The 13,539-nt window shown below is 31.5% G+C and overlaps 1 protein-coding gene across 3 annotated transcripts in view; it reads right to left on the bottom strand.

Moving 5' to 3' along the window:
* Nucleotides 1-1,861: 1,861 nt before the first annotated feature.
* LOC126878466 (uncharacterized) overlaps nt 1,862-13,539 on the bottom strand; it is a 54,346-nt gene continuing 42,668 nt past the window's right edge. For all 3 annotated transcript variants that reach the window (XM_050641207.1, XM_050641206.1, XM_050641208.1), the window contains 2 exons: nt 8,338-8,485; nt 1,862-2,676 (listed from right to left, as the gene is read on the bottom strand). In XM_050641207.1, coding sequence (XP_050497164.1) covers nt 2,407-2,676; nt 8,338-8,485 — 418 coding nt within the window. In that variant the 3' untranslated portion in view covers nt 1,862-2,406. The remainder of the gene's footprint in view (nt 2,677-8,337; nt 8,486-13,539) is intronic.

Below are 13,539 nucleotides of genomic sequence, written 5' to 3'. Positions count from 1 at the left end.
ATCGCACAAGTACTATTTTAAAGTCTCCGAAATAGTACAAGCGACATATTATTCGACGCGCCGTAGCAAGATGCTTCCGATATTAGTCAAGTCAGTCCGTCCGACAAAAAAATAGAATGACAAATGATGTGTCGAATGAGAGCTTATAACCCAAAGATGGCATTAGAAGTAAGAAATTTGACCTCGGACTTCCGTTTATAGAGTTACAACCGGGAGTACGGTTTTAATGACGCCGAATTAATACAAGCAATGTATTATTTAACACGCTTTAGCAAGACGAAAACAAATGTATTGTACTATTTCGGTGATTTTAAAACAGTACTTCCGGTTGCAACTGATACCATCTTTGGGTTATAAGATCTAATTTGATACCTTGTCTTCGTATTGCTAAAGCGCATCGAATAATATGTCGCTTGTACTATTTCGGCGGCTTTAAAACACTACTTCCAGTTTCAACTCTGCAACCGGAAGTGTGAAGTCCAATTTCTCAGCTTTAATACCATCCTTAATTCGACACCTCATACTTACTACGTACTACGTGGCGTTACAACCCTTCGTGGGTTTTAGCCCACTCGACAGCATGCCTTCACTCTTCTCTGTCTTAGACAATCTCTGTCCAGTTCTCCACGCCCGTAGCTTTCAGGTCTCCCGCTATATTATTTTGCTACCGGAGTTGAGTGTTTTAATAAAGTAGGAGTTATATTCGATAGACAGACGGACGGACAGACTTGCACAAAGCCGGAAAAATATAATGGTTTTCGTCTTGCTAAAGCGCGTCCAATAATAAGTCGTTTATAATATTTATTGGGCGACTTTAAAATAGTACTTCAAGTTTCAACTCTAAAACTGGAAGTGCAAGGTCAAATTTCTCACCTTAATAAGATCGTTGGGTAATGAACTTTCATTCGACAGCTCATTTGTCCTGTCTTATCTAATGACGGAAAAGTTGTGTTTACAAAGTCTCTGAGAGAGACAGACATGCGTATCTAATTATCCATAAAAGTAGAAAAAAAAAATAATACAGTGATGAGCGCGCTAATAACCGGTTAAATAACGCAAAAGATGGAAAACTTAATACGTTGTGAAATAAAAAGAGATGAAACTAGTAGACGTATAAAATTATCGATAGGAACCTATAAGTTTACATTACATCAGGTACCTACATAGTTTCCCTCCTTTAGACGTCTGTGACAGAAAACATTTAGAATTTTATAAAATTCTGCTGTCACGGTTAGATTTGTTATACTCCTCAGATATGTCTAATGGTGCGAAACTATGTAATGTTATGTAAATTTATAGGTTCCTATCGATAATTTTACATCTCTATTAGTTTCATCTCTTTTTATTTCACAACGTATTATGCTTTCCATCTTTTGCGTTATTTTGCCGGTTCTTAATAGCGCACTCATTACTGTACCTATATTATTTTTTGTGAACAAATAAGTACATCTACTAAACAAATTATTTAAAAGAAAAATATAAGTAAAAAAATAAACGTTGAATTTAAAATTTAAAATTCAACGTTTTCACATTTTTTTAAAATGGGTGAAAACAATATTTTGTTATTTTTAAATAATTTGTTTATTATATCTATCTGTTTACAAAAAGTTAACTATATTATTTTTTCTACTTTAATATTTTCTTTTGATAATTTCCAAATTCGGCAACGCTGTCTGACAAAGCCATACCTACAACGCCCAATCTTCGGCTACTTCGGCCGCCCAATATCTTCTAACCCGTTTTAAATGTATAATAAATGCATGTCTCTTTGTTGCTCTTATTAAATACCCATACCATCGATAAGAAAATACCGACTCTGTATAAACTATTAAATAGATAAAGGTTCAAATAAAAATGCCACTAACATCTATAAATCGTTTATTAAATGTGTCTGTTATTATTTAAAATGCAAAATAACTCAAAATAAAAATGCTGTGTTTTAGAATAAATATAAAATATATGTTAATAAAAAATATAAACATATCACATATCTTTAAGGAGTACGATTCCATCTAGAAAGACTATTTATATGGATTAAATACATAATACTTACTTCTACATTTAATAATACTAATCACAAAATATATTTGGTGAAAACAAGATCATTTCGTCAAATCAAAGTAAAAGTAATGGAAGGCTCTAAAATTAACTATCAGTTCTAAACGTAGTGTAGAAATACAAGTGTTAACTTGGGTGTAACTACTTTCTTCAAACATGGTAATTTCTCTCGTAACGACAATACATCACTCTCTACATTTCTAGCTTGGTGGCAACATTCTACTATATATTATGTAAATGATTCAATGTTACATCCCAACAATCAAATATGAAAAATAAGATTATTATGAACATTTATGAGTAACATTTAGTTATTAAATAGTCACTTTTCCAAATACAACTTAAGCTTTACTGTACGTCATGAAAACGTAAAATAGCCCGACCAGGTATTTCGGACATGCATAGTTTTTGAACTACAGATGATGCTTCTTCGGCAGAAAATTCGGTATATGGTGGTGGTTTAATATCACCCTGTGCGACGTATTGGACTAATTGTTTGAGTTGTTCAATTGACCCTTGAGCGACTGCTTCAATTTTTTGATTTCTTTGCTGAATCAAGCGTGAAAACTTTGGTAGAAGGCGTTCAGCCACTTCCTCACTAACCAGAACTACACCTCCCTACAAACAAAGCAAATCTTGTTTAAGAATCATAAAATTAAAACGATTGTGCTTAATAAAATTGTAACAATCAAAATATGGTTAAAGTGATTCAAAGCTTTTGAAACTACGTCCATTTCACGATATGTAAAGTGGTACATAATTACATATTTTCAAAGTGTATGATTTGTTGGTGCTGCCCGCGTCATGTTGGCGCCAGTGTTACGCCATTTTTTTAATAGGTACCTTGATTCTAACCAAACGTATTAACTACAACACGAGTTCACTTTTATCTCTTCAAAACCATTTATGATTTTGTCTTTAAGTATTTTCTATGGTAAATAAGCCACAATTTTACTAAAAAATGAATTTACTAACGTTTCGAAGCCCAAATCGGGTTTCGTTGTCAAAATACAAAATACTATTAAAATAAACAAAAATGATGTTGCTAAGTAAAAAAATTCTTCTAATAATTTATTTAATCTGACTCATTTATATTGGCAATTCAGACGTATATTATACATTTTAAAGTAGAAGACTTTAAAATGATACCGCCAATATTTATGAGTTGCGTTCCTGGGACGACTTTACTAATAGATAGTTCATTCGATTACAGAAATCAATCCCAACTCAAGAATATCCGTCAAGAATAACGAAACCCGATTTGGGCTTCGAAACGTTAATAAATTCATTTTTTAGTAAAATTGTGGCTTATTTCCCATAGAAAATACTTAATTATAAAAATGTCACAAGGAAATAGCTTCAGAACAACATTAATGATTTTGTCTTTAATCATATTAATTATTAAATACTTCTATTCCTTATAAATATGTAATAATATGGCAACAATAGTGTTTTACATTCTTTGTCAGATTTTTACCTTCAATGTCGAAGTTATTTCGAAAACATATTCTTACATTCGAACGATATTCCGCAAATGACCCCGCAGAAACCTTGTGGGAAACGACTCTGTCAAATGCTCTGAAACTTTGGGTTCTGGTATTCCTTGATGTGTAGAACAAAAGAATTAATGGGTGCGTAGCTCCAAAAAATCATGGTTTTAAGATATAAGCCTCTGAAGTTATAGGTACAGTGAGGACGTTTGAGTTGGAATAAATTCATTTTCTCGAGAATGGGCGACTCTGGAGATAAATTACAAATCAGGTCGATTTATATTTTTAAATTATAATTTTTTGGCATATACAGCGTGTCCAATTAAGTCGGCATCATATGGGAAACTTTTTTATTCTTAGTTTTATGAAAAAAAGTTATTCTTCATAAAAAGTTGTGCATGGTCTAAAACTTAAAATACAACCATCAGTTTTCAATTTTTTTAAGCCGTGTACGAGGTATGTCAAAGAATATGAATTTTACTCAAGAGTAAAGTAGCTTTATTTTTCACAATATTGAAAATTGTTATAATGAAAAGTTGTTTGGAATTAAGAACTATATTTTAATATGCAATTTCATCCTTATAATTGAAAAAAAAAATTGAAATTGTTTTTTAATTATGGATAACCAACATTATTTTCCGTTATTTCAATAATTATGATAACTCTTTTATTATTAATTTTACGAAAACAGTTATTCAGTATAAAATGTTCTGCATGGTCTAACACCTAAATTACAACATGTTATATCAAATTTTCTCAATTTTATACGAGGTGTATAAAAAATATGAATTCGCTTAAGAGTGTAAAATACCGTTATTTTTCACAATATTGAAAATTGTGATTATGTAAAGTTGTATAGAACTAAAAATCATGTTCCAATATGTAATTACATCCTCCTTATTGAAATATTCTGAACTATAAAGGTACTTTATTCTTGATCGAAATTCATCTCATTTGACCTACCTCGTATAAAATTGATCAAATTTGATATTAGATGGATGTATTCAAGGCTTTTGACCATGCAGAACTGTTTACAAAGTATATATTTTTTTCGTACAATTAATAATAAAAGAGTTATCATAATTTAAATAACTGAAAATAATGTTTGTTATCCATAAGAAAAATTCAATTTTTTGAAGTGAAAACTTCTTTAGGGACGTTGTGCACTTTTTTTGGATAGGGGAAAAAGCATTGAATTCGCGACCGTCATCGCGACCATTATCGCGACTGTCATCGTGACCATTATCGCGACCGTCATCGCTCATGCTATATATTATGTGTATATATACATAAATTGTATGTATAGAAGTATTTAAATTTAAAATAAATGTAAAACACATTTTTGGATGGGGAAAAAGGATTTATTTCGCGACCGTCATCTCTTCGGCGAAATAAATTTTGTAGGTATATATATTATGTGTATGTATATATAAATTGTGAGGAGTATTTAAATTTAAAATAAATGTAGAATCTATTTTGAAATATGGAAAAAGGATTGATTTCGCGACCGTCATCGCTTCGACGAAATAAATTTTGTACGTACCTATATTATTAGGTATAACTGGTAGTAACTAGAAACGTTTATTTATCTTAATTTAGTAGGGTGTACACTGTGTACAGTACCTACACTTTCTGCCAAGTATGATAAGGATATGCCAAATAGTTTTAAAGTACTTGGTACAAATAATTTTTAATTTTTAATCATATGAATCATAGCATAAATTATTAATCAAAATAACCGTGCCGTTTCATATTTAACTTCAAATATCTCGAAAATTAATGACTTTATCGTTACCAATGAGGAGTATATTATTTACGTAAAAAGTATTGGAGAATCTAAAAATGGCACTAAAATAGTAAATCTCACTATCCCCTGTCGTACGCCTCTGGAAGTAGCTAGAAACGTCTGTTTATTATAATTTAGTAGAGTGTATAGTAGTCTCACTTTCTGCCAAGTATGAAAAGAATACGTCGCATAGTTTTAAAATGCTGAGCAAAAATAGTTTTTAAATTTTTAGATAAAACACCCTGTACCTCAATAAGGAACCACATTTTATTCAAGTGTTTTAGGTTAAATCTTCGTATTTTGTGCTAAGGTTTCTCCAGTTACTATATGGACAATTATTAATGAAACACCCTGTATATTACTGTATACCGGAGGTTACTGCACGCGTCTCGATTTTTCCCATGACGCTAAATAAAATTTAAAGCGATAATAAGTATTCACTTCAAAAATGTATCTCACTATATGAACTGAACAAATCAACCCCTATAAAAATATATTTTTTATTTTACAAACATAATAGCCTATAGTTCAGAAACGAATGATCTTAGACCATTGTTGTTAAGTAAAATATTATTTTTGGCATCTGAAGATATAGCTATAATTTGGCCCGCTCTTTACAACCTACCCATTACAACAAGGTGGCGTAACAAATACATAAATACAGTAGAACGTCAATAATCCGGATTAATTGGGACCGGACCCCATTCGGATTATCAAATTATCCGGATTATCGAAATTACCTCAAAAAAAAGGCCAGTATACACATTAAAGTAGGTACAACAAACGTTTTAAAATTTTATGTTTTCTCTTGTACCGGGTGTCCCAATAAGAATGGCTCTCGGCCATATCTCAGGAACCGTTTATAGTAGAGCTTTGAAATAAAAAATTTTATAACAAAAGTTGCCTCAGGAAAAGCCTGGAAATTATTTTCATAATTGTGGGACCACCGCTAGAGGGCGTAATTGAATATCAAAAATTAAAAAATCTAAATTTTACAAAATTTTCCTAATGAAGGGGCACTGGAAATCCGATCGTCGTATTCTTCATAAAATTCTGCGCATATTTGATTGACAAGTTTAGGTCTACCTTTGGAAATAAGAGGTGGGGGTGAGTGGGAACCTTGTTATGAAAAACTGGGTGTGAGTACGGTTCTGCTTAATCAAATTTTGCAAACTTGGTCTTGTTGAAGACGGATCTTTTTCGTCAATGTAAAAGTTATGATTTCGAACCAACTTACTGAGTAATATGCCAGCTAGAAGGCGTTATTTAATTTTTTTCAGAAATCTAGTGTTCCTTTTAAAATATTAAATACAAACATGCATTTTTAATACCATATTACAAAATTAGACAAAATTAGCAACAGAATAGCGAAAACCGCATGTTAATACTTTTTTTCTATCTCGAGATATCTTACAAAACGTGTAAATTTAAAAACATAACTGTTACTGTCACCGGTAAACGAAATTCATTAAAAGTAGTGTGCTATGGAAACAACAAAGAAACATTTTCCAGCTGTCAACGTATATTAGGTCTTTTCAACGCTTCTCATTTGTTTCGAGCCTCGTTCATATCTCGTATATTAATATTATACACGGATTATACGGCATATGACAGAGGCTCGAAACAAATGAGAAGCGTTGAAAAGCCCTATTACAAAGAAATAAAAACAACTATTTAGTGATGACATAAACGTTCAAATTTTTGCCATCATTTTCGTTGCAAACATTTACTCTTTCAAGAGTAGATTGAACAGCAGTCTCAATTTCTGCTCTCGATATGCTTTGAATGGCGTTTAGTATTCTCTGGATAATGTATTCTAGAGTAGTGTATGATGGGCAACAATTTGAATATTTAGGTCGTCACTAAGTAGTTCTTTTTGTTCTGTGTTATATTTAATTTTAATAGTATTGTTTCTCTTTATATTGTTGTTTTATTTAATTATATTTTTATACGTTGACATCTGGAAAATGTTATTTTGTTTTTTTCCACAGCACACTACTTTTCATTAACTTAGTTTACCGGTGATAGTAACAGTTATGTATAAAATTTACACGTTTCTCGAGATATCTTGAGATAGAAAAAAGGTATCGACATGCGGTTTTCGCTATTCTATTGCTAATTTAATCTAATTTTATAAAGTATGATTAAAAATGCATACTTGTATTTAATATTTTCCAAAGAAAACTAGATTTCTGAAAAAAATTAAATAACGCCTCCCAGCTGGCTTATTACTTATTAGGATGGTTCAAAATTATCACGCTTACATTGAAGAAAAAGATCTGTCTTCAACAAGACCCAGTTTTCAAAATTTGATTTAGCAGAACCGGACTTACAGCCATTTTTCATAACAAGGTTCCCACTCACCCCCACCTCTTATTTGCAAAGGTAGAGTTAAACTTGTTAAATCAAATATGCGCAGAATTTGATGAAGAATACAATAATCGGATTTCCAGTGCCCCTTCATTAGGAAAATTTTGTAAAATTTAGATTTTTTTAATTTTGATATTAAATTACGCCCTCTAGCGGTGGACCCACAATTATGAAAATAATTTCCAGGCTTTTCCTGAGACAACTTTTGTTATAAAATTTTTTATTTCAAAGCTCTACTATAAACGGTTCCTGAGATATGGCCGAGACCCATTCTTATTGGGACACCCGGTACAGTAAAGTGTCTAGAGGTAAAATTAATCAAAACATTTTTTTATGTTTAAACACTGTATTGTAATTAATTTATAATAGCAGCAAGTGTACAGTAAAAACATCAGACACTATAAATAAATGTGTAAAATATTTTTGAACTGCGGTAGAGGTTCGTTTTTCGCAGCTAAGTTCTTAATTTATTTTAAAAGAATCAGATATTTTTGCTAGATACAAATCCGGATTATTGACGGTCCGGATTTTTGACGTCCGGATTATCGACGTTCTACTGTAGTTAAATTTATTAACTTAATAAAATAGTTTGACTCCCTACATACATATACTGAGCCAAGTACAAGGACTTACCGAGTTAAGGCATTGTAAGGATCTGTGTAGTGATCTTGAAGTAGTGCCAAAATCAATAACTATGTCCACTAGGCCGCTACAAGCGTCTTTGGTTCTTTCTATTAGCTGTTTTTCATACAAGTCTTCATTCCATTGGACAATGTTAACCCTAGAAATATAATATATTGCTATATACCACAAAAAAGTGAAAATTGTTAAAATGAAGTAAGTGTACATTTTAGTTTTAGCTGGTAATGGTTCAACATGTATATTTTATGCATTTGTAAATTTTTTTAAGCGAATTTTCTAAAAATTGTTTAGTATTTTGCAATATGACAGTCTTCTTCAGGCTTATTTTAGGTGGATTAGACCTAAATGATCTCATCAGAAAATTAATGCTTCCTAAGGGAACTACCTTTTTTTACAGAGAGCGCCATAACATGAGTGGCTGACACACAATCAAAATAATTAGTATCTTTACCGTTTGCCGGGAGCACCAAGTTTGCCTTTATCAGGAACCGTTTGCCAGGAGCACCAAGATCGACTATATAAATGACCCATGACCGTACCGAGAAGAAGAGTCAGAGTCGGTTTACTTCAAGAAACAGCGAGAAGCGTGACTACCTGACTTGCAAGTGCGACCTTGCCAAAACGTCCTCAGAATAATGATTTTTCTAAAAATCAAAATTATTCAACGCGGAGTCAAACCCAGAATACCACAGAAAGCATATACAGTATGTCCCTGTAAGTTGTATCCATATGGAAACCTTTTTTATGATTAATTTTACGAAGAAAAGCTATTGTTCATAAAAAGCTCTGCATGGTCCAAAACCTAAAGATTTAGCCATCAAATATCAAATTTTTTAAATATTGTAGGTACGAGGTATGTCAAAAAGTTTGAATTTCACTCAAGAGTAAATTAGCTTTATTTTTCACAATATTGAAAATTTCTATTATGAAAAGTTGTTTGGAATTAAAAACTATATTCTAGTATGCAATTACATCCTTATAATTGAAACATTTTTTTTTTGAAAAAGTATGGATAACTAACATTATTTTCAGTTATTTCAATTCAGATAACTCTTTTATTATTAATTTTACGAAAAAAAGTGATTGTTAATAAAAAGTTCTGCATGGTCTAAAACCTGAAATCAAACCATCTTATGTCAGATTTTATCAATTTTATACGAGTTATGTCAAAAAATATGAATTTCGCTTAAGAGTAAAATACGTTTATTTTTCACAATATCGAAAATTGTTATTATGAAAGAATTAAAAACTATATTTCAATATGTAATTACATCATTCTAATTCAGTGGTTCCCAACCTTTTATGACTGGCGACCCACTTTCTGATATTTTTTCATATTCGCGACCCATCTCTTACCCATGATGATAGAATAATATAAAGAACACGGTCACTGTACGCTACTCAGCTACTGTAAGAGCCACACCGCGACCCATCTGAAATCTGCCCGCGACCCACTGGTTGGGAAACGTTGTTCTAATCAAAATATTCCGAACTATAAAGGTACTTTTGATAAAAATTTATCTTTTTTGACATACCTCGTATAAAATTGATAAAATTTGATATAAGATAGTTGTATTTTAGGTTTTACACCATCCAAAACTTTTTATTAAGAATAACTTTTTTTCGTAAAATTAATAATAGAAGAATTAATTGAAATAACTGAAAATAATGTTAGATATCCATAATTTTCAAAAAAAAAAATTTTTTTTCAATTAGAAGGATGTAATTGCATATTAGAATATAGTTTTTAATTCCAAACAACTTTTCATAATAGAAATTTTCAATATTGTGAAAAATAAAGCTACTTTACTCTTGAGTGAAATTCAAACTTTTTGACATACCTCGTATAACATTCATAAAATTTGATATCTTATGGTTGAATCTTGGGTTTTGGACCATGCAGAACTTTTTATAAAGAATAACTTTTTTTCGTAAAATTAATAATAAAAAAGTTTTCCATATGGATACAACTTACAGGGACATACTGTATTATAACTCCCGAGGAAATTTCAGCATGGGACCCTACCGCCATATGGCAGAACACTTCAAAATATTTTAAGGACCGTAAAACAACGATTATACAGGAGATCAAATTGAGTACATATATATCTTTTCATTATGCGGATTGCGGTTCACCTTCTCTATCGAAGAGAAGTCTCCTATCTCCTCCAACAACGTTCTGTGAGTTCGTCTGAAAGTAGAGACCGACCGATTATTCGGCTTCGGCCAAAACGAAGCCGAAGGTTTCGCCGAAGGTGGAATAATAAAATGCTCTGAGTATACTATACTATATAAATAATCTCTAAACAATATGCTTCGGCGAGACTTTGATAATTTAAATAAAATTTACACCCTATTTTATACCCTAATAAAACTGTTTGGCCAAGATGTCTCAAAGATCTTCATTTGAATATTTCTCACGTAGTAAAATTCTGAGAAACTATAATAATTTTATTGTATTTGTTAAAACTCAATATTACTGGTGTTTTGACTACCTAAATAGTGATGGCAAAACATCGACTATCGACTATCCCTACTATGAATGCAAATATTTAGTCACCTTCGGCTTCGGCTTCGGCCGAAGGTATCCTACAGGCCGAACTTCGGCATCGGCTTCAACCAAAAAAATCACATTCGGTCGGTCTCTATCTGAAAGAGTTCTTTTAAATAAACGTCTAAAACGTGGGTTTTTTGTTGAAAAATGGACATATTTTTTTTAAATCAACTGCTTACTATTAATTCATATTTAATTTTAAAGTAGGAGTCCAATGGCCTAACAATTTTAAAAGTGTCCAATACCCTTCCAAAAGGGAGGGCCTTGGAATACTCTAAAACAGTGGTTCCCAACCTTTTTCCTATGACCGCCCCCGAGACAGGTTTCACCAGTTGTGAATACTATAATTGCCCCCCGCCCCAAATTAAATTGAAACAAATAATTAATCAGTACAACATTTATTTATTTTTACATTTTATAAAATGATAAATGGTTAGTAATAATCGATAATGACTTCCTTGGGCCTGGTGTCCCTCACATAATTTCTTTATGTCTGGCTCAACGATTAATAGCAACCTCAAATCCCCTCTTTCTATTATGTCGAGCCTATTTCTTTAGTTTGTTTTTCAATATACATACATACAGAGCTAAAACCTTTCTCCACTAGATATGTTGTGGGGAATGCTAATATGTAATAGTAATTTGATTGCATTCCACAAGATTGGATACACTTTTTTTATCCGTGGCCAAAATCTTTTACACCCACACTCCTGAAACAGACTTTGAGAAGTACATGGCGTAGAAATTTACTAGTTGATAACAGTCTAGTCAACTATTGGATTCGGGACTGTAGATCTTCTTTCAATGTTTGAAGATGGAGGCAATATGTTTGAAGATTCCCAAAATCACCACAAGAAGATTTCAAGTTGGGGAATTTGGTCAGATCTCTTTTGTTCGAGTCAGATCGGCAGAGTCGGTACCTACTCTCATCATTCTTATCCCAGTTCTATCTTTCTCTTTTGTGCGGATTTTCGCACAATACGAAAGCTCGATCAAAGGAAAATGCAGAACTTATTATAATGTATTACTTACCTATAGAATTAAATTGTATGATGATTCATAGCCCTCTGTTACTAGTCGAGATGTTTTTGTTATTATTGCCTGCATAGGTATACATATTTACTTTTTATTATCCTATGGATATTCCATCGAAAGTATTGTATTTTTTTCTCAATTACCCATTTCTCGTTTCCCGGATGCTAATCGCCCCCTTTTCTCTATCACCCCCTTCGCTCTACGGCCCCCCTGAAAATCTTAAATCGCCCACATGGGGGCAAACGCCCCCCGGTTGGGAATCACTACTCTAAAAGGTGAATTTAAGGATTTATAATTTAATTTAGGATAACGAGAATTTATCTAAAATGAGTCCAACAATTTGCTTCTCTTTTGTGAGAATATTTTCAAGACACCTCGTATAATTCATTTTATACTAACCTTACCGAAAGGGATATTACTAAAGGGCAAGGGCATAATCAACTCGTGATGACCCGTGCCTTCTGTTGTTATGATTATAGTCCAGGGTAATAAGCTAGAAATAGACCATGTTCGGGACACTCAAAGATCCAGGTAGCTGACTACTTTTTTAGTTATTGTAGACCTATAGGAAGAAAACAAGAAAACCTACCTGTTTCCTACCTAGAGTTCGCGTCCGTTTTTTAATTATTAACAATTTAGTGCAAAAATCGCGATTTTTTAGATTTTTTGCATCCCATTTAAAAGCTAAACAGTTGACATAAAATTACAAAATTAAATTTTTTAGAACATTAAAAACCTTTAAAATGCCGATTTTTGAAAGTTAAAAAGTTAATTTGTTGCTACGCAAACTGCAAAATAAGTGAAAATCGTTATTTGTTAATAAGTTTTACTAAAACTATTTTAGAATTTTAGTGTTTCACCCAAAGTTGTGTATTGGGGTACTTAACAAACCCTCAAAATTTGAGACCGATCCATTAATTAGTTTAAAAGTTATTCTATTTGTTTATCCCAGAGACCTTTATTTTGCAATAACATAAGACAGAAAGTAATGAAGATAAAGCAATTCTGCGTATGTCAAATGAAAGTAGAACAGTGATACTAGCAAAATGTACTAAAAAAAGATAAAAAAAATTATCTCATACAGTCAAAAACACTAATGCCAAATTTTTGAAATTGTGTAGTTTATAAACATTTCGAACAACTTTAAAAATATTGTCCGTAGAAAAATCATTTTACATATTCGAAAAGTTGGTATTTTACACGAATTTTTAAAAATGTTGTTCAGTTAATGACTAGTCGTGGTAAGTGAAGGGGGAGCTGGGAGCCGACAAATGCACGAGTTCAAAAACTAAAAAAGGCAACTTAAAACTAATAATATTATTTTCTATATCTCGGGATCTGCTGAATATATTTTGATCTTTCTTTTTTTAATTTATATGTAATTTTTCTGTAAATTACAAATATATAATTCGTCTATTTGCAATTTGACATTTATTAATTAATAAAAAGTTTAATTTGTTTAAACAATTTTTGAAAAAATAATTTTTTCCCAAAAATCCATGTTTTTAATCAGGCTATCATTATTAATCACACAAAAACTTAAGGTATACTTTAATAAATAAATTATCTTCAATAAATAATTACCTAATAAAAATATTTTATTT

This window comes from Diabrotica virgifera, chromosome 10, assembly GCF_917563875.1.
Source record: "Diabrotica virgifera virgifera chromosome 10, PGI_DIABVI_V3a".
In the NCBI taxonomy this organism is placed as follows: domain Eukaryota; kingdom Metazoa; phylum Arthropoda; class Insecta; order Coleoptera; family Chrysomelidae; genus Diabrotica; species Diabrotica virgifera.
The sequence above is the reverse complement of the archived record's forward strand: the minus strand, read 5'-3'. Positions and strand labels throughout refer to the sequence as shown.